The sequence below is a fragment of the Malaclemys terrapin genome, chromosome 7, assembly GCF_027887155.1.
Source record: "Malaclemys terrapin pileata isolate rMalTer1 chromosome 7, rMalTer1.hap1, whole genome shotgun sequence".
Taxonomy (NCBI): Eukaryota; Metazoa; Chordata; order Testudines; family Emydidae; genus Malaclemys; species Malaclemys terrapin.
In genome coordinates, this window is record NC_071511.1 from 29660627 (window position 1) to 29681960 (window position 21334).

Genomic DNA, 21334 nt, shown 5'->3' on the forward strand with positions numbered 1-21334 from the left:
CGCTGTCACCCCAGCTGCAAGCAGGCATCTGTTGCCATGGCAACCCAATGGCAGTAATCAGAAAAACAGCCCCCCCCCCCCCCCCCCCCCCACACACACACTTAAAAAGGTTCCCTTGGCCAGGAAACAATCATGGGGGGCTCAGAGTTCCAGACCTGGACATGCCCTCGTGCCCCACGGCTGGCAGCCCTAGGGACTCTGTGTCATCACAGCAGCCCCCCGCCCAGAGCATCTCCCGTTATGTGTATGGAGGGAGCAGGGGAGCCACCCCGAGGCCTGACTCCTGCCCCTAGGGATGGGGGCAGATCCCCCAGGGAGGCCAGATTCAGCACTCACAGTTACATGGCTGCTTGGTCCCACTAGGAGCTGGGCTGGGACCCTCCCCCGCAGTCAATCCACTCATGGGCCACAGAACAGGGATCAGCGCCCCATAGAGAGGAAAGGCCCCATATCTGAGCCAGCCTGTGGTTGAACCAGAGCTGGAACATACACTTCTTCTCACCCCTCCCTCCCCAGCAGAGACAGGAGACAGAGAGACACTAAGAAGCAAAAACAATTTAAAAATCAGGGTAAAAAAACCCATTTACAGGTTTGTGTGCGCGCGGGGGTGATTTCCCTCCGCCACGTTTAATACAGAGAATGCGTCGCATGGGAATCCTGCCCCAGGCCCAGCAAACACTCCATGTCTGCACCCCAGCATTGCAGTGTGGAGACGGGGAGGCATGGAAAGAAGTGCCCCCCACCCCCTGAAGCTGGCTACACTCCCCACCTCAATTCAGTTTGTTGTGTCATTGATGCTGGGGGGTGTCATTGATCCCTTTATTCCTCCCCTCAAATTTCCCCCCCAACACTCCCTTATTTGCCTCCCAAGGGCCAATCCCACAGGGATGGGGGGGGGAGCTAGCCCCTCCCCCTGGTCCCTACAGCACATCCCCCAGGGTGTTAGCCAGGCTGCGGAGTGGGGGACTACCTGGCCTCACTGATCCCTCCCCAGCAGGGGCATCTCCCTGAGATCCAGCCCGAGACAGCCTTGTGTGAACCCCACTCTCTCCTGCCTCTAGCAGGCTGCTCTAGGGGCCCGCTTGGCCCCTAGGGGGAGGGAAGACATCACTGGCGTGGCCAGGGCAGAGCCCAGGAATTGGGACGGAGATTGCCCTGGGCCTATGAGAGAGGCACACACTCCCTTTCCCCACCCCACCCAGACCCAATCCCCTGGTACCATAATTATTCCCCCCTCCCCACCTCAGAAGAAAAGTTCCCAAAAGAAGCCCTGTGATTGGTTGGCCTGTTAGAAAGGCAGAATCAAGGCGATATTGACAGGGAGGAAAGGGTTAATGAAGAGATGGGGCGGCTGAGCTAGTTGGGGGGGGGGGGAGACGGGGGCGTCCCTATCGCACAGTGACCCCCAGCTTCTCCAGGATGCGGGTCCCCTTTTCCAGGTACTCGGCTCGCTGCAGCCAGAAGGTATCCTTGTCCTTCATGATGTCGGCCAACACGGCGCCCCCCAGGAACACCATGTGCTTCCGCCGCGGTGGGTCCTCGATCCGGATTTTGAATTTCTGCAGGGGAAGAGAAGACCATTTATTAAAAACGGGATCCCCAGGATTCAAACCCAGAGCCAGGAGAAGAGGCTCTGCCCCCTCAGCTATGGGAGGAGCCCGACTGGTCTCAGGCACAGGGTCAGTGGGATGAGGATTTCACCCCTGGATTTTCAGGCCAGAAGAGCTGTTCTGAACCCCTGCATCACCCCTGGGCAAATCCCCCTCACAGGGCAGGGGCCTCCTTGGCCCCCCATGCAGGTCAGTTGCAATGGATTGTGGGTGGCACTGGGGAGCTGAGCTGGCCTGTCCCACACAGGGAGGAGACTGTAGGCCCCATGCCCATTGCAAGAGCTAGGGTCCAGTGGGGCAGTGCCCATGCATCCCACATGGTGCCCACTCACCGACAGCTTCTCCACGTCGCCCTTGAGCACCCGCTCCAGGTAGAGCTGTTTGATCTCACGCTCCAGCCGGGAGGGCAGGCCCGGGTACATGGTGGAGCCGCCTGACAGTACAATGTGCTTGTAGAACTCTGCCCTGGGGAGAGGGATGGAGTGAGACAGACAACACCCCATGGGAGGGGTCCTCGAGGCTCAGCCCCACTGCACCCCTAGGATCTCCACTCAACCCCTAAACAACTTCCACCAGGATCCCCCCCAACAGGCTTACCCCAGTGATTGCCTCCACTCACCTCCCAACACCCTAGGATCTCCCCAGCAACCCCCCTCCAATCGGCCCCCTGGGATCCACCAACAACCTCTCAATCCCCAATAATATCATCACCTCCCCTACTAGCTCACTCACACACACACACAAAATCCACACCAATGGACTCGCCTTCTAGGCCGGCAGCCCCCCCGGCAGCGGCCCAGTGTTGGGGGAGGGGCTCCAGGCTCCACTTCCCACCCCCTGGCTCACCTGGTGTCGATATCAGCCGCCTGGATGGTGTTGAAGAGCAGCTCAGCCACACCCACACCCTCCACATTGATGAGGTGGGGCTGGAATAGGGCCTCGGGTGCCTCAAACCGCTCACCCCCCACCTTGATCACACGCCCATCAGGCAGCTGGGGGGGGGAGCAGAGGGAGAGGCCATCAGCAACACTGCCTGAGTCTGCAGAGAGCCTGAGCTGATGGCTCCAAGTGGGAGAATCGCCCCAGGCATCCCAATAAGGTGTTAACTCCCAGCCCCACTGCGCTAAGGTCCCCACCATCGCAGCAAAGGTCTCTCAAAGGGGCAGGAGTGACCCACCCATCCACCAAGCAGAGACACAGCCCCAGCAGCTCCCTCACCATGTAGGACTCCACCAGCACTGTGGTCTCCTGAGCCAGCTTCTGCTCCTGCTCAATGTTGTACCCCACGTAGCAGAGCTTCTCCTTCATCATCCGCACCGTCTCAAAATCCGCAGAGTGGTTAAAGGCATAACCCCGCAGCAACAGGAGCTGCCAGGAGGGGGAGACACAGTCATGGGGGAACCTGCAGTACCAGTAGCTGCCAGAGGGGGAGACCATACTAACAGGAGCTGCTGAGGCCCCACCCCCTCCCCTAAAGGTCCCACCCCTCACTCTGGCCTCCTGTGAGGATCTGGGGACGATCTAGGCACTCTGAGTGGGGGCAGGAACTGGCTGCCTGGCTCCTTCCCACACAGGACCCTCCCTTTGGGGTGCAGCCTTTCACCTGTGCGACGCCCTGTTCACCCCCACGGTGGGCGGAGAGTCCGAAGGCCGGGGGCAAAGCGGTAACACAGAGCGGCGGCGACGCGAGGCACTCGGCACAGCATCGCCCTAGACAACAGACTGGCCCCCCCAGGAGAGCTGGGTAGCGGGGGGAGGCGGCCTGGGCAGCGAGGTCGCGGGGCCGGGCTCGCCTGGTGCAGCTGAGAGGGAGTCACTTGTCAGAGGAGGCTGGACGGTTATGAAGGGGAAGAGCTGAGCTCTTGGGAGGTTTGGGCCATTTTCGACAGAGTAGCCTTGAGGCAGGGGCTCTGCCTGAGCCCAGCTGGGTGGAGGCCTCCCCAGGGAAGGGGAGCTAGCGGCAGGCGGTGCAGGCAGGAGGTCGGGTCTGCAGGATCTGAGCTCTCTCTGCTGCGTGTGATGAGGTACAAGAGCAGCAGGTGAGTCTCGGGGCGGGGTCCGGGTGAGAGATCTGCTTCACAGCTGCCACGGGGCTCCTGTGAGAGCTGAGCTGGACACAGAAAGCTCCCACCTCGAGACGGGCAGGACTCCATTTAGGTTCCGGGAGGCTTAAGACATCCAGGGACCCCGGGGCGTAGATTCCCCTCACAGCAGTCCAATGGGCAGCTAGCAAATCTATGACACACCCTCACCCAACTCTCACCTTGATGAGGTAGCGGGTGATGTCCCGTCCCGCAATGTCCAACCGCCGGGTGAGGTGGGGCAGGGAGAAGCCCTCATAGACAGGGCAGATGTGGGTCACACCATCCCCAGAGTCCACCACCACCCCAGTCAGCAGGCCTGAAACGGAAGGGAAAGGTTACTGTGCTGAGAGGCAATACGCCCATCTACCCTGGTATCCCACCTCCAAAGGCACCAGGACTGGCCACTTCAGAGGAAAGGTGACAATGGCCCCTTAGTGGCCAAACAGGAAATAACATGGCCCAGAAGGGATGTCTCCCCTGCCCGCCCTCCCAAAGCAGGGCTCCCCTGGTCATTCCCTGCACTTCCCACCCCAAACCCTGCTCAGCTCTCAGCCTCCAGGACATCCACTGGCAGCGAGTTCCCCAGGCCAGCAACCTGGACAACTGGTTCACTCACCGGCCATACGGCAGGGTAGATTTCACCACTGTGACACCTTCCCCTGCATTCTCTCTACTGCCCCTGACTCTGCCCTCCCGTCTCCTCTCCCCAGACCTCTCGCCCCCCCCCCCCGGCCCTCCCATTCCTCACCTGCTCTGCCCCTCCCATTCCCCTTCATGCTCCCACCCCCACTCCAGCCCCAGCGCCCCTCACCCTGGGCGTAGAGAGTCAGCACGGCCTGGATGGCAATATACACGCCTTCAAACTGGTACGTCTCGAACATCACCTGGTGGGAGAGGAGATATCATGGGCACAGCCCTGCCCCTGCCCTTCAGCCCCAACCTCCTGCCCCTGCTACCCAGCCCTGGGCTCCCCAGCCGACGTCCCTCAAGCTCTGCCAGTGCCCCTCAGTCCCACCCTGCAGCCCCCTGCCCCCTCCGGGCTGTGCTGATGCCCCTCAGTCCCACCCTGCAGCCCCTCCCCCGGGCTGTGCTGATGCCTCTCAGTCCCACCCTGCAGCCCCTCCCCCGGGCTGTGCTGATGCCCCTCAGTCCCACCCTGCAGCCCCTCCCCCGGGCTGTGCTGATGCCCCTCAGTCCCACCCTGCAGCCCCTCCCCCGGGCTGTGCTGATGCCCCTCAGTCCCACCCTGCAGCCCCTCCCCCGGGCTGTGCTGATGCCTCTCAGTCCGGCCCCACTGCCCCTCCCCCGGGCTGTGCTGATGCCTCTCAGTCCGGCCCCGCTGCCCCTCCCCCCCAGGCTGTGCTGATGCCCCTCAGTCCCACCCCACAGCCCAGCCTGACCTCGATGATCTTCTCGCGGTTCTTGGTGGGGTTCATGGGGGGCTCGGTGAGCAGGATCTTGCAGCTGCGGGGGTCGACGTTGAGTTTCTCGGGCCCGAAGGTGTAGTCCCACAGGTACTTCATGTCATCCCAGTTGCGCACGATGCCATTCTCCATGGGGTAGTTCACCTCCAGCATGGAGCGCAGCTCGCTGGCCTCATCCCCTACCATCAGGTCCTGGGATGGGCAGGGTGGCAGATTTGAGACACTAGCCCTTTGGCTAAGCCACCACCACAGGCCAGGGCCCCTCCCTCCAAGGAAAGGCTCCCCTTCAAAGCCCCCCTCCCCTTACCTGACCCCTGTGGGACATGCCCCCCCTGCCAGAGCCTGACCTTGATCTCGATGTTGCCCACGCGGGCGGTGGAGCGGATGATGGGGCGCCCGACCAGCGCGGGGAAGATGTGCTCAGGGAAGTTGGAGCCGGCAAAGCCACACTTAACGAACTGGGGAGAGAGAGAGAGGGAAATGAAACAGGTGACAACCCCCCAAGTCTCTGCCCAGCCACACAAGATCCCCCCGACCTGGGGACCAGACCAAGCTGGGGGGAGAACTGCCCCATTCCTCCGTCCAGCTGGCTTAAAGACACCAGGGAGACATGCTGGGGCCACCTGGCTACTCCTGTTACCCTCACAACACCTAGAGGGTGTTCTGAGGTGGGGGGGGTCCCAGGCTAGCTGGGCCCACCAGGATGACCGGGGGTAGGGAGCAGAAGGATACCAGGCTGGGTAGTCACTGGAAGTATCACCCTTTAAATCCCTACAGAATTTCTCCCCTCAGCCCCAAATCCTCTTGGCCCAGCCCTGAACCCCAGACACCCCTGCCCCAGGGGGAGGGAGCCAAATTGCTGCAAAGAACTGTGTCCAATGCCCCCTGGGCTGGCCTGACCCTCCCTGTCTGCACCCCAAGTGCCAGCAGGAGGTGCTACATGCATACAGGGTCACTAGCCCCACCTCTGTCCCCCTCCCCCCCCCCCACCCAGCCATGGAGGGAAGTAGCCCTGGGCGCAGAGTCTAGAGGAAGTGACACTTCTGCTTTTGTAGACACTCACCACTCCCTCCCCCCCTCTCCCCCCCCATGGCAAGGGAGAGGCTCCATCAGTATCCCCATGTAGGGAGATGTGTATGCCCTGCTATTACGACTATTAGGGTAGTGCCTAGAGACCCTGTAAAGCAGTGGGGCGTTAGACTCGCTAGGGCCCAGGGCAGAAAGTCGAAGCCCTGCTGCATGGGACTGCAGCCTGGGGCCCCGAGCCCCATCACCGGGGGCTGAAGCCAAAGTCTGAGCAACTTAGTTTTGTGGGGCCCCCTGTGGAGTGGGGCCCCAGGCGATTGTCCTGCTTGCTACCCCTTACTGCCAGCCCTGCAGAAAGACAGTTGTTTTGGCCCAGGAGGGTCATGGAGTTTTTATAGCATGTTGGGGGGGCCTGCTGTAACAGCCTAAGATAATATCCCTTTAAATAGTGTGTGAGTCCTTTCGGGGTGCTCACCGTGTTCTAGGCTTTAGAAGTCAGAGCAGCAGTATGAGAGCAGGGCCCCCATTGTGCCAGGTACTACCTAGACCTACAGTGAGAGACAGGCCCTGCCCCGAAGAACTCTGTCTGAACAGACAAGGGGTGGGAGGGGAAACTGAGGCCCAAAGAGGGGAAAGCTCCCACCCAAGGTCACACAGGAAGATGGTGGCATAGCTACAATTAGAGTCCTGAGTCCCAGTCCCACCCCCACTACCCACTCAACCATGCTGCTTAATTTTGTTCCGATCTGTGGGTGACCTCATTACCCATCTCAGTGCCCTGCTCCCTCTCCAAGCCTGGCCTCCTGAACACCCAATGACAACGAGCTCTGCAAGTTAATTAGAGTTTGTGTAAAAGCACTGGGCCTGATCCTCTCACCTGCCCCAGGGGATTGGGCCCTCCAGGGTGGCAGGCAATGGACCCATTACTCCCTCTGAGCAGTGTAAATTTCATCCAACGCTCCTTGTTTCCCAGATTAGGCAAGAGTGTCCCCTAGGCCTTCCTCACTCCCATTAACCTGTGGAACCCTCTGCCACTGGACGCAGCTTGCAGATTAATTCTGCCTCATGTTGAACAGCCAGCCCAGGCAATCATAGCAAAAGCACTGGCAGACTGGCCCTGCCTGCTGTGGGAGCATGAACCCTGCAGCGAGCGAGCGGATGTGGAGAAAGAGGAAATGCAAGAACTGAGCCTGCTTCTGCTAGCACAACACATGCACTCACACCAGCAGAGAGGCACCCGCAGACCCAGCCTGCAGGAGTCAGGCACATCCCCTCTGGCCCTATTGCTCCTGGCAGCACCCTGTATTTCTGGGCAATCTCCCCTTCTGGCTACAGACTCTGCGTGGCCAAAGCCTCTAGAACAACAGCCCTTACAGAGGAATCTCATTTCTGATTCCTTTTACAGGCACTTTCCTGGCATCCTCCCTGCAAAGGAGTTTTGCTTCATGTTTCATTTACAAATTACCTTCCACTTTGGCATAATGCAGGCCTGTCTCCTCCTGTTTAACCCCCAAGTCAGCAAGTGTGGGCGGGGCTGCCATCCTGCCAGGCACTGCACAGATCCAGACCGAGATCAGGGCCCCCATTGTGCCAGGCGCTGCACAAACTCTGACCAGGATCAGGGCCCCATTGTGCAGGCGCTGCACAAACCCTGACCGAGATCAGGGCCCCTACTGTGCCAGGCACTGCACAGAGCCCCTCCCCCCTGGCTGAATTGGGACCCCTTGTGTTGGGTGCTGCACGCAGCTGAGATCGGGGCCCTGGTGAGGACAGCCAGGTTGTAGACACTTCTGACAAACGCTTGGATAGATCCAGCAAGCGGTGCTGGAGTTCCCTGCCGAACACACAGCATAGCTGTTAACCTGCGGAACTCACATGGCAATTGCTAGACTGGCTCAGAGTCAAGGCCCCTCTAGCCCGGAATCCTGTCTCTGACAGTGACCATTGCCAGTGGAATTGGTCAGTAGAAGGTGTAAGACTCCTCCAGTAGGCAATGGGGAATAATCGGCCTCACGTTAGCCTCCCCCTGCTCTCTCACTAATGGGTAGAGATTAGCTCAAGCCCTGGAGCCTGAGGTTTCATCCCCTGCCAGGATTTGTGTCAGAATCAATAATTCCAACTCTGCCGATTCTGCTTCTCCACAGAAATGACCAATCCCTTCTTGGACTTTGCTGAGTTTTCAGCCTCAGCAATGTCCTGTGGCTGTGAGTCCCACAGGCTAAATACGCTTTGTGTGAACAGCATTGCCTTCTCTCAGCCTTCACCTCATGGCAAAGCTCTCCAATGAAGCAGGTTAAAAAGAGTTTCTCGCTTGGAAATATTGAAGAAAAGGCTCTTACGATGTTCGCTGTAATGTACATCGCACACAGAGGCTTCTTTACAGACAGACAGAGGAGTGCCTATGGAAGTGGGGGTCTGCCCCACGCAGGTGATGAGAGGGTTAATGTGGGCCTGAGAGCCCAATTAACACAGCTGGCTGCACCTGGAAGGTGGGCCAGGCCTCAGTGAAGATGAAGCTCAGCTGGGGGGGAGCCGGATGGAGCTATAAAAAAAGGAAGTGGGGTGAAGCTAAAAAAAAAAGGTGGAAGAACTCTACATCCTAGTGGGGGAGGGGGTGAGACATGAGAGTGCCTTGAGTGGCCTAGTAAGGATCTGATTGGGGATGGGGGTGCTGGGAAGGCACCAGATTGAAGCAAGTTCCTGTGGCTGACCTGACCCAAGGGTAGGGCCCAGATCTCTGGGAGCTTGTTAAAGAGCCCAAAGGGGAGCTGGGGATGAGGCCTGAAGAAAGGCTAAGGGGTAGGATAGAGACCAGGGAGACAGTGACAAGGCATCTGATAGCACAGAGCTTGGCTGCGTATGCTAGGGGCCCTGGACTGAACCCCCACAACCAGCCCCTGGGGGAGGTAGTGTGAGGCCTCTGAGAAGGGGATACAGGTGATTGAAAGAGAGGCTGGTGTGCAGGGCTGTAGGAACCACAGAGCCTGGAGTTGAGCACCAAAGATCCAGGGGAAGGATGGGGACTGCTGTTAGTTTAGCTTTTGGTACCCAAAAGGGGAGGGGTAGAATAGAGGTGTGAGCTGGCTGAGTGGTGAGAAAAGGAACTCCACCATGGTTGGTGTGACCATGGGCAGGGGAAGTAGCAAGGAAAGAGCTGTTACTCCTCAGTTCTCCACAAGGGAGAGCACCAGAGTGAGGCCACTCTCCTACAGGGCTAGACAGGACTGAAAGGAGATTTTCTAGTCAAGGAGGTCATCACTACCCTGCCTTGAGAATCCAGCTCCGGGGGGGGGGGTTGCCCCCCCACTGCTGGGGGAGGCTGTTCCAGAACCTCCCTCCTGTGAGGGGCACAAACCTTCTTCTCACTTCTAGTCTCAACTGTTCCCTGGCCAGTTTAACCCCATTTGTTCTTGTGCCCACTTAAACTTCAAGAGCTCTTCTCCCTCTGGGGTTTCCTTAGAGGGAGCAAGCAGATCCCTTCTCTGGCCAGGCTGAAGCGACTCAGCTCTTTCAGGCTCCTCCCCTAAGATCGGCTCTCCATTCCTCTGATCAGCCTAGGAGCCAGTTTCTCTGTTGAATGGGGTGAGCAGAACTGCACACAGTAATTCCTGATGTGGTCTTACCACTGCCTTGTCTAATAGTATTAATGCTTCCCCCTCACCAATGGAGGTGCCTTGCTTACACGGGATACACAAAGTCCCCCCTACACAAAGCGATTCAGCAGCGGGGATGAGTCAGGGTGAGCTGATAGCTGAGATTCCTGGGTTCTATTCTTGGCTCTGCCCCTGAGCTGCTTTGTGACCTCCAGCAAGTCCCTTTTCCTGCCTCAGTTTCCCTTCCTACCCTTTGTCTATTTAGATGGTGAGCTCTGCAGGGCAAGGACTGTCTCTCACTGCGTGGCTGGGCAGCACTGGGCACAAGGGGGCTCGAAGCTTGGTCAGTGGGTCTGGCACAAGGGCCCTTGATTTCAGGCTGGGAGTGCAGTTCCCACCGTAATGCAAATAAGAAACTGAAATGGGCAAACAGGAAGCGCCAACGCTGAGATGCTGGCGGAGTCGCTGGGCCCCTTCCCCACCCGGACCAGCACCGCCGGGCGAACCCTGTCCGACCAGGGGAACTGCCAGCCAAGCCGAAACTGTCACCGCACCCACAGGCCACACTGGCCCAGTTACTCCATCTGCTCCTCCACCTCCCTCACCGGAGAGCCAGGACACCGCACCGCACCCCGGGGAGCGGAGCGGGGCGAGGCTCTTCCGGCGGCTGCAAAACCCTTTAAGCCGATTGCTTCTTGCCGGTGCCAGTGGGAGGGCCCGATCCCCACCCCGAACCGCGGTGGCAGCGAGACTGGGCCGGGTCTAGGTCCCGAGCCGCGGCTCACGGCCGTCCTTGCACCCAGCCAGGGGTGGGGCCGGGGCTGCACACTCACCCCCGTGCCATTGTCGCACACCACCACCCTGCGGCCCTGGCTGTCCATGGGGGCTCCGCCTCTCGCTGCCCTGCGCCGTCTGAGCCACGGAACCGCGGTACTAGCCCAGTGACCCGGCTCCCAGCGCAGGAAACCAGCCCCGCTGATGTAACGTCCTGGGCTGGGACCGCGTCGGGGGCGGGGTGTGTCTGTGTGCGACGCGCTGCTGCCCCCTGCTGGGGAGAATCAGAAAAGTGTCTGGGGCGGGGGCAAAGCGGGAGGCGGGGGGGCACTGCCTCTCCCTCCGCGGGAAAAAGCTGCTTTCAGTATTCACCTTGCAGGTAGAACCACACACACAGCGACAGCCCGGGGACTCCTGGCGGCCCATGACGGGGGTCTGCTTCTTGGGGCGGCCAAGGGGGGAGAGGTCATACTGTCTGGGTTGCCCCCATCACCGCAGGGGCTCAGCACCTCTCTCTCCACCCTTCCCCCCAGGAGGCAGGGCAGCGCTGTGAGCCCCACTGCACAGAGGCCCAGTCTACACACCCCGGCCTGGCCCACATCAGCTGGCTTGGGCTAATGGGGCTCTGGTTGCAGGGCTGTAAAATTGCTGTGTAAACATTCAGGTTTGGGCTGGAGCCGAAGCTCTGGGACCCCAAGAGGGGGGAGGCTCCCCTGTCTCCAGCTGGAGCTGGAATATCTGCCCAGCGCGTTTACAGCCCTGCAGCCTGTGGGCGTCTACTTGCTGGGCAGACATACCCTGGGGCTCTAGATTCCTAGCGCTTAAGGCCAGCAGGGACCGAGATCATCCACCCTGATCTCCCCTCTAGCACAGGCCTGACCTCTCACCCAGTTCCCCCTCTATTGAGCCCCAAGACATAGTTAAACCAAAGCATTTCAGTCTCCAGAGACTAACCTGTTGTGAGCCCCAGGCAGAGAACAGGGGAGGCTGAGGGGCCCCCAATGCCCGGGGCTAATGCAGTGGCAGGGAATTGCTGAGGTGAGTCACGCCCAGCGGATCCCAGCAGGCGACCTGTGCCCCATGCTGCAGAGGGAGGTGAAATCCCCCCAAGGTCCCTGCCAATCTGACCTGGGGGAAATTCCTTCCCATCCCCCAGCCTGGTGATCAGCTGGACCCTGAGCATCTGCAGGAGCGGTGCCAGGGTTTTTGGCGCCCTAGGCGGGGGTCCTTCCGCGCTCCCGGTCTTCGAGGCACTTCGGAAGCGGGTCCCGGAGTGAGTGAAGGACCCACCACAGAATTGCTGCCGAAGACCCGGAGCGTGGAAGGACCCCCCGCCTCCGAAATGCCGCCCCCCCCAAATCCTGGCACCCTAGGTGACCGCCTAGGTTGCCTAAATGGAAGCGCCGGCCCTGAGCATCTGGGCAGCCTGCACCAGCTTGGCAGCGAGAGAAAAGATTCTGTGAACAGGCTCAGAGTCCAGCGCCCACCTTTCCTCACCCTCCTCCTGGTGTCCTGTCTCCAGCTGTGGCCAGCCCTGATGCTTCAGAGGAAGATGGGGGTGGGGGGAGAGGGGAGAGGGGAACCAACCATTCAACCAACCCAGAATGGATCTGGCCCATTGTGCATCAGCCAAAAAAGTGACTTGGCCAAGGGGACACCTGGAGGCTGGTGGGAAAGGGAAGTGAAGCCAGGCCAGTGCCCTGGCCCCTGAACCAGCCTTCACTGTCCTCCTCCTAATGGGCAAAGAAGGATACAGGAGGCCAAGGAAATTTTGAGGCACAGTTAAGGGTTTGCAGAGGCCACTGGCCCCTCAATGTGTCCCCAGGTCCCCACAGTGGAGATAGGGCAGAAACCCAGCTCGAAATCCACGGGGAGTTCCTAGTGTGTGGGGGAGGGTCCACATACCGCCCCCCCCCATGAGCATCACTGCTCAGCAGGAAGTGGGGACCAATGCACAACCCCAACCCACAGCAAGAGCCCTGCCCCCCAGTCTAGCTCTGCTCCCCCCCGTCCAGCTCTGATCAGCTCAGTTCCCTAATTCAGCTTCAGTCCCCTCAATACAACTCTAGCTTCCCTCCTCCGGATCAGCTCAGCCCCCAATCCAACTCTAATCCTGCTTCAGTGCCGCCATCCGGCTCTGCTTCCCCCGATCAACTCAGCCCCCCCTCCGCCCCCCCGCTCCGGCTCCGATCCCCCCCCGCCCAGTTCTAGCCTTTTCCATCCCTTCTCGCACCTGCATAGTAATAAAAGCGCCTCGCCCCATCCCCCCACGAGTGACGCAGCGGCTGCGGGCAGGGGGTGCACGCGTGGCTGGGGGGATCCCTGCCTACGGTGGGGTGGGGGGGGAGGCGGGAGCAGGGCAGGGAGGGGCGGGGGTGGCCGTGGTGGTCTCGGGGCCTCCCCCACTCACACCCCGCCCCGGGGGGAGGGCAGTTCCGCTCCAGCACTGCCGGCGGAGACAGCAGCAATGCAGGGCTATTCATCCTGGCGGCGCGACGCAGGCGGCTGCTGAGCCAGGCTGCGGGGGAGCTGGGGCCGCGCCGAGGGGTAAGCGGGGGGTGTCGGGGCTGCTGGGGGGATTACATGGGGGGGACAGAAGCAGAGGGGCGGCTGGAGATGGGAACCTCAGTGTCAGCCAGGGTCACCTCCTCTGTCCTTCCCTTCAGAGCCCTGCAGCCATCCCTCCATCCCTCCCTCCCCAGTCCTGTAACCCTCCCTTCCTCCATCCCTCCCTCCCCTGTCCTGTAACCCTCCCTTCCTCCATCCCTCCCTTCCCAGTCCTGTAACCCTCCCTTCCTCCATCCCTCCCTCCCCAGTCCTGTAATCCTCCCTTCCTCCATCCCCAGCCCTGTAACCATCCCTCCCGCCACAGCCCTGTATCTATCTATCTATCTATCTATCTATCTATCTATCTATCTATCTATCTATCCGCATACACTTCATCTGTTTCTCTCTCTCCTTGAGATCTGATTGCACCATCAGTTCCCCTCCTTGTCTCACTCACACACGCGTTTGTTGTCTGGAGGGGAGGGGGTTGTTTCTTTTGCATCATGTGTGCTAGAGCCAAACCAAAGGGTCAGATAGGGACACCTCCACAGCTACATCCCTTCCCGCCTCCCAGAAGCCCCCAGTCACTTAATCCCCAGCCCCTGATCCCGGCCCCCGTCCCTCCTATCTCACCCCTGACACAGACACCCATCTGTGGCTTGGGGACCAAATGGCTCTCTGCGCACCCACAGCGGGGCTGCAGTCTGGGTCTGGCTGGAGGAGGTGCGGGGATCACCTGGCTCCCAGGCAATTGCTCCAGCAGCTGCAGCAGCCACTGCCCTCTCCCTGTTTGTGTGTGTTTGGGGAGCCGGTTGTGTTGCTGGGGGGCGGTGCCTGGGAGGGGAGTCCCTTGCTCTTCTCCATGTGGGTTGTGTTGGTGGGAAGGGAAGCGCCTGCTCACCCCACTCCTGTGTGTGCTGGGAGGGAGTTGTGGTGGCATTGTGTTGGAAGGGGATCCCCTGCCATTTGTGTGTGTTTGGGAGTTGTGTTGAGTGGGAGGGCAGCCCTTGCCCCTTCCCTGTCTGTTTGTGTTTGGGGAAAAGAGGTTGTGTTGTCCTTGTGCACGTGTGGGGAGCCCCTTGCAGCCCTGTGTGTGTGTTGGGATAGGGTTGTGTTGTTGAGTTAGAATGTCTCTCCCTGTGATGACACCAGGAATTGTTGTGTTATGTTGTTTTGGTGAGGGTTGTTTGGCTTCTTGCGTTTCAAAGGGGGTGGGGTGAAGGATGTTTATCCTGCATGTGTGTAAGGGATGGGTATGTGGTGTCGGGGGGGTGGGGGAGGTGTTGCCAGGTGTGTCTATGTCTACCGTTTCAGGTGTGTAGTATCAGGGGTATGTGTCTGCGTCATTTCAGGTATGTCTGTGTGTAGTGACGTGATGTCTGTGTGGGGTGACGGGGGTGTCTGTGTGTCATGTCAGGTGTGTGTGTGGATGGTTGATGTTACAGTTGAGATATTAGAAACAGATGTTTCCTCCCCCCATACAGATATGTACAGACCAAACAAACCAGTCCGTAGACTCTCACCTTCCCTCCCAGCCAGTGGGCCTCTCCTGTCCATGGGCAGGTGGGATGATGATTGGGAGGCACTGCATTGTGGTACCCAATGAGTCCCTGCATCTACCCACATCCCGAGCCTCAATGCCCACAGCTGCCCCTACCTCCCAGGGAACCCCACAGATCAGCGATCCCTCCTGCGTCCCCTATGTCTTGTGCTGCTCTGGGGGGGGGGGTGAGAAAACTCACTATCCTCGTCCCTTCCCCAGGTTCCTCTGCCTCACTTAGGCTTCACTGCTGGCACAGCTGGCCTTGTGTGGCATGGATCCCATTGCAGGGGAAGGCCGGAGAGCCAGCATCTGGGGGCTGCACAGGCCTCTGCACATGGGCAACCCATGGCAATCCATAGGGGCAACTCAGAGCAGGGAGGGTTTTGGCCTTCAGGATCAGCTGGTGAGGGGGTGAGGGGGAATAGGATGTGGGGTCTTTCCCTTCTAGGGCGCTGGCTCTGACCCAGCCTGAGTGAGGGGGGACCGACTGAAGGGAAAGTGTTTTCCTGGTAACAAGAGGGGTATTAAAGATCTAAAATGTCACTGTGATGACAGGGATTCCAGTTCAGGAATGTTGCCATGGAAACAATGGGGTTGTTATGGTCTGGAGCATCGCCATGATGCCAAGTGGATATCAGAAATCAGGGATGTTGCCATGGTAACATGGGGTTGGGAGAGCTCAGGAGTGTTGCCATAGTGACAAAAGGTTAAGTGTTAGGGGCATTGTCGTGGCAATGTCAGGGTGGGGCTGGACAAGGGAGGGGGCAGAGTCCTGAGCTGCCCAGCTTTCTGTGTTCCTGTTAGACATAGGGGAGGTGGGAGGAGAAAGGGGCGGGGAGGTTAACACTTTACCTGCCATGTGGTTGGGACCCACTTCCTTCCTCCCTCCAGATGCACACCATCCACCCATCCAAATACAGTGGATAATCAGCTGACCATGAGCTCCCAGTGCAAAGCTGTGTTCAAAAGGGCTAAGGTGATGCTGGGATGTGTAAACAGGGTAGTTTGAAATAGGAGAAGGGAGGTTCTGTGTGGCGCTGGTGCGGCTGCTGCTGGAATCCTGCATCCAGTTCTGGTGCCCACGATGCAAGAGGGATGCTGATAAATTGGAGAGGGCTCAGAGAGGAGAGCCACCCAGAATGAATAAAGGGCTGGAAAACATGTCTTGTAGTGAGCGACTCCATAAGCTGAATCTGTTTAGCTTAACAAAGAGAAGGTTAAGGGGTGACTTGACCTCAGTCTAGAAGTACCTAGGTGGGGAACAGCAATGTGATAATAGAGGCTCTTCAGCCTCGCAGCCAAAGATCTAACAAGAACCAAGGTCTGGAAGTTGAAGCTAGACAAATTCAGAGTAGAAATAAAGTGCAAATTTTTAACAGTGAAGGTAATTAACCGTTGGAACAATAACTAGATGGGGGTGTAGGGGAATGGATGGACAGAAGGGTGGATAGAGAGATGGGATCTAAGCCCCAGGTTGCATTAATTACCACTTCATCCCCTCTTCTCTCTCTGCAGGATGGTGCTGGAGGGCAGCCCCGAGGCCGTCAGCTCCCAGTCCCTGGATCTGCGGCGCTCCTGCCCCAAGGGCTCCCGGGTCTTCCCCTCTGCTGGAGAGGGCTCCCTGCTGAACAAAGAGGCGGTGAAATATGGAGAGCTCATTGTGCTGGGGTGAGTGGGGACTAGGGATGAGGTGTGATAGGGGGAGCCCTGGGGATATGCAGGTTGGTTTGTTAGTCTGTCTAGAGTCTCTAGGAGCATTGGGGCTGTGCAGGCCAGCTTGTTGTAGCCTCTCCAAGGGTGCTCGGTATGCACGCTGGTTTGTTATTGTAGGGTCTCTTGGGGATGCTGGGGCTGGTTTATTATGGAGGGATGAGGCAAACAAGAGCCCTCTCTGGTAACACAGATCCAGCTGGAGTGGGCACCTTGTCTGGACAGGACTCAGGATACCTGGGTTCTATTCCCAGGTCTGCCACTGACCTTGGGCAAGTCCCATCCCCTTCTGGAGCCTCAGTTTCCCTCCCACTCCTTGGCTATTCAGACTGTGAGCTCTTTGGGGCAGAGACTCTCGCTCACTTTGTGTCTGTGCAACACCCAGCACCATGTGTGTTTGGCGGTGCTGGGACTGCTGCCTTCCTTAGAAGCACTGTTTAACCCTTTGTATGCTGCTAAGGTACCAGTCAGGCAGCAGGCAGGGCTGGGCTCCCAGACCCATTCCTGGCTATCCCAGAATTCTTTGCTCATTGGTGTTGCTGTGCTGGCCCCGGGGGAGGGGTTCAGCACTGCCATGACACCTGGTTTCTCTTGCTTGTGTTGCCATCCTGGGCCCAGAGAGAAGTGTCTGGCATGGTGGGGGCTGGGCCTTGTGCTGGCTCAGGAGGGGAGGGTGGTGTGTGGGGGGGAACAGTGTCTGTATGGGACTAACCTCCCCCCCCCCCCCACAGATACAATGGCTCCCTGGCCAGTGGGGACAAGGGCCGACGCCGCAGCCGCATCGCACTCTTCAAGAGGCCGAAGGCCAATGGGGTGAAGCCGGATGTGATACACCACATCTCTACCCCCCTTGTCTCCAAGGTGAGCCATGCCCCTGCAACCACTGCCCCATGGCCATGGCTTCCAGCAGGCTCCCAGGCAGTGCTGCTGCCTGCTTTGGCCACCAAGGGGAGATACTGCACATAGACACAGCACTGGGGGGCGCCAGCTCTGATCCAGCCCCAGGGCAGGGGACACTGGCTGGCTCGGGGTGAGGTGGGGTGGGGCAGGGGGAGACAGGGAATGGGATACGGGCCCTTTCCCCACTAGGGGGCGCCAGCTCTGATCTGACTTGGGGGGACAGGGAATGGGGCATGGGGGTGGTGCTAGGGCCATCTGGCTCAAGTAATGCTCTCTGCTCCCCAGGCGCTCAGTAACAAGGGCCAGCACAGCATCTCCTACACGCTGTCCCGCAGCCACTCGGTGATTGTGGAATATACGCATGACTGTGATACGGACATGTTCCAGGTACCACACCGTAACTACCCACAATGCACTGTGGCTCTCCCCACCCCCTCCATGGCCACTTGCCCATGACATCTTAGCTCAGCCACTGCCCCTTCCACCACTGCTTAATTTAGGCTGGGGTCAGGGTGCCCCCTTGTGGCAACAGCAGGCAGAACAGGCTAGGAGCCAAGGCTTGGCTAGAGCCTCCCCTTTGTGCCCATCAAAGCCCTTGTCTGGCCCTTCTGAGCCAGACACTGACTCTATGGATCCCATTTTGCCTCCCTGAAGCCTCCACCTGCAGTTCTCACTCACATCCTGACCTAGACTGTTGGGCATTATTGCTGTGCAGCCCGCATGCCCACCCTGGAGATGGCTGCATCTCAGTGGTGGGTAAGGGATCCCTGTTTAACCAGCCCGCATGCCCACCCCAGAGGTGGCTGCATCTCAGTGGTGGGTAAGGGATCCCTGTTTAACCAGCCCCCATGCCCATCCCAGAGGTGGCTGCATCTCAGTGGTGGGTAAGGGATCCCTGTTTAACCAGCCCGCATGCCCACCCCAGAGGTGGCTGCATCTCAGTGGTGGGTAAGGGATCCCTGTTTAACCAGCCCCCATGCCCATCCCAGAGGTGGCTGCATCTCAGTGGTGGGTAAGGGATCCCTGTTTAACCAGCCCCCATGCCCACCCCAGAGGTGGCTGCATCTCAGCGCCAGGTGAGGGGAATCTCGGTATAAACAGCCCCGACACCCTACTCCAGAGGTGTCTGCATGTCAGTATTGGGTGAGGGATCCCTGTATAAACAGCCCCCACATCCCACCCCAGAGGTAGCTGCCTCTCAGCCCGGAGGGGGCAGGAGGAAGCTGGTCGCTCAGAACTAATGTCTGTACAGATTGGCCGCTCCACGGAGAACATGATTGACTTTGTGGTGACGGACACGGCACCCGGGGGCAGCTGCGCCAGTGAGGGGCAGTCGGCCCAAAGCACTATCTCCCGCTATGCCTGCCGCATCATCTGTGAGCGCAGCCCTCCCTACACCGCTCGGATCTACGCCGCAGGCTTCGACTCCTCGCGCAACATCTTCCTTGGAGTGAGTGAGTCCTGACAGTGTCGAGAGGGGACCTCCTCTCTCAGGGCGCTGGCTGCAATCTGGCTCCTGACCAGGGTCACTGCCTGGCTCAGGGGTCAGGGAATGGGACACAGGGCCTTTCCCTCTAGGTGGTGCTGGCTTCAATCTAGCCCCAGGGCAGCTGGTCCTCGGGGCACTTGTTCAGGGAAACAGGTGCCTGAGGTCCCTGCCCTCAGTGGCTGTGAACCTCGAGGGAATACTGGAGCGGGAGCAGGAGCCATGGGTCATCGCTGGGCAGGGTGCTGGTCGAGGCTGGTGCCCTGTGGCTGAGGGATCTGGGGGTCTTCTCCTGGGTATGATGGGAGTCCAAGCATGGGGGGCAGCAAGGCTCAAGCCCTGGGGAATGGACTGTAAGGGTCGCCCTTGCCCTGGATCACTGGGAATAATGCAGGGGGCTGGGACCCATGAGTAGCAGGGTTACTTGGTCCTGGTCCTGGTGAAGGTACTGGGAGCCTCTGGGTCCTGGAGTGTGTTGGGTGCATGTATTGGGCATGGAGGAGGATGGGGCAGATGGCCCCCTTGGGGGAGGAACAAGGAGCTGGGTCCAGATGGGGGGATTCAGGGGAGGAGCTGTAAGGAGTCCCCTCCCTTCCCCCTCTCCCCCCGTGTTGCCATGACCCCTGGCTGCTCTCATTGGTAGGAGAGGGCAGCCAAGTGGAGGACGCCGGACGGGCTGATGGATGGGCTGACGACCAATGGGGTGCTGGTGATGCACCCCATAGGGGGCTTCAGTGAGGACTCGGCACCCGGCATCTGGCGCGAGATCTCGGTGTGTGGGAATGTGTACGCCCTGCGTGACAGCCGCTCCGCACAGCAGCGGGGCAAGCTGGTACGTGGGGCCCCCAACACCCTCCTGGGGGGCCCCATTCACTGCCAAAGGGGGGCGCCTGCCCCACCCCTCCAGGAGGTTCCTCCTGCCCAGGGGGTGCTCCCACACCCAGCTAGGGGGTTGCAGGGACCTGACTATAAGTCTGTGGGAGGCCCCAGTCCCTTTAGTGGTCACAGAGGAAACCTCCCCCTGCCAATCCAGGATGGACTCAGCGCCCAGAGGGATGCCCCTGGTTTGGAACAAACCCCCAGCCCTTTGGCCTGGTGCTCTTGCCCTGTCAGGAGCACCCCTCCCAGACCCATGTGTCATGCCAACTGGCCTTGTATCCTCCCCCTAGCCTGAGCCCCCTCCCCCACACACCCCTAGTCTAGTGATCCTTCCCCCAACGCCCCTCCAACTTGACCCCGCCCCACCTGTCTGGAGCAGATATCTCCCTCCCTTGGTCCGTCCTGACTTCCCCCTTTCCCCTCCCCAGCCCCCACAGCTTAACCTCCCTCCCTTGGAACTGATGCTCTTATGCCTCCGGCTCCCCGATGCCCATGTCCTGCAGGTGCAGACCGAGTCCAACGTGCTGCAGGATGGCTCGCTCATCGACCTGTGTGGGGCCACACTGCTGTGGCGGACCACTGCGGGGCTGCTGCTGACGCCCACCCTCAAGCAGCTGGAGGCGCTGCGCCAGGAGACCAATGCCGCCCGCCCCCAGTGCCCCGTGGGCTTCAACACGCTGGCCTTCCCCAGCCTGGCCCAGCGCGGCGTGGTGGACAAACAGCAGCCCTGGGTCTACGTCAACTGCGGCCATGTCCACGGCTACCACAACTGGGGCTTCCGCAAGGAGAAGGGGGGGCTGGAGCGGGAGTGCCCCATGTGCCGCCGAGCCGGGCCCTATGTGCCGCTCTGGCTGGGCTGCGAGGCCGGGTTGTACCTGGACGCAGGCCGGCCCACCCACGCCTTCTGCCCCTGTGGCCACGTATGCTCCCAGAAGACTGTGCAGTACTGGGCCCAGATCCCGCTGCCCCACGGCACCCACGCCTTCCATGCTGCCTGCCCCTTCTGCGGCACCTGGCTCACAGGCGAGCGGGGATTTGTGCGCCTCATCTTTCAGGGCCCCATGGACTGAGCCCGGGGACTCAGCAGGGGGACGTGGACTGAGCAGATGGGGCGGGGCAGGGCCCGGGGACTCAGCAGGGGCGGGGCCCATGGACTGAGCCGGGGTACCTGGCGGGGGCCATGGACTGAATGAGGAGCCAAGCAGGAGCGTAAGTGGAGGAGGAGCCTGTGGCCGAAGCGTGCGTGTGCGTGTGATGAGGTGAAGCCTGTGGCCTGAGCGGGGGGGACATGGCATGGCTCTGTGGACAGAGTGGGGGATGGGGCAGGTGCGCGGGGGTGCCCATGGACTGAGTGCGAGTGACCAATAAAACAGCAAAAAACCTTGGGGGGGGACTATCTACAAAGACTAAATGGGCGTGTCCATGTGTCACTTACTGCCCGCCCCCAGATGGACCCACTGCCCTGTCCTGCTGTACAGGTCCCCATCTCCTCCCCATCCAGCCCAGTATCCATCCCCGCCACAGCAGGGGCAGGGTGTGCCCCCTGCAGGCTGTTATCCCAGCCAATGCCCCCTGCTGCAAGAAGTCCCACAGGTGAGGAGAAATGGGGGCAGTAACTGACCCCAGGAACGGGTGTCCCAGATCCTCAGGGTCCCTAAGTCTAGTGCCCAAGGGTCCTGAGATGCAGGCTGGGGCAGCGGTGTCAGCCCAGTTCCTGCTAGCGAACATGGCTCACGTGGGCAGCCCCCTAGATGCAGC

At 59.9% G+C, this 21334-nt stretch overlaps 2 protein-coding genes across 2 annotated transcripts; one reads left to right on the forward strand and one right to left on the reverse strand.

Moving 5' to 3' along the window:
* Positions 1-540: 540 nt before the first annotated feature.
* On the reverse strand, positions 541-10733 carry LOC128840905 (actin-related protein 2-B-like). Its single transcript, XM_054035444.1, has 9 exons — positions 10571-10733; positions 5466-5576; positions 5095-5310; positions 4506-4578; positions 3874-4010; positions 2829-2978; positions 2457-2602; positions 1943-2075; positions 541-1559 (listed from the first exon to the last, which is right to left on the reverse strand). The coding sequence occupies exons 1-9, from the start codon at positions 10616-10618 to the stop codon at positions 1389-1391; spliced, it is 1185 nt and encodes a 394-aa protein (XP_053891419.1). The 5' UTR covers positions 10619-10733; the 3' UTR covers positions 541-1388.
* Positions 10734-12927: 2194 nt separating this feature from the next.
* PELI3 (pellino E3 ubiquitin protein ligase family member 3) lies at positions 12928-20941 on the forward strand. Its single transcript, XM_054035135.1, has 7 exons — positions 12928-13058; positions 16117-16269; positions 17043-17172; positions 17497-17598; positions 18464-18661; positions 19341-19529; positions 20080-20941. The coding sequence occupies exons 2-7, from the start codon at positions 16118-16120 to the stop codon at positions 20644-20646; spliced, it is 1338 nt and encodes a 445-aa protein (XP_053891110.1). The 5' UTR covers positions 12928-13058; position 16117; the 3' UTR covers positions 20647-20941.
* Positions 20942-21334: the final 393 nt, after the last annotated feature.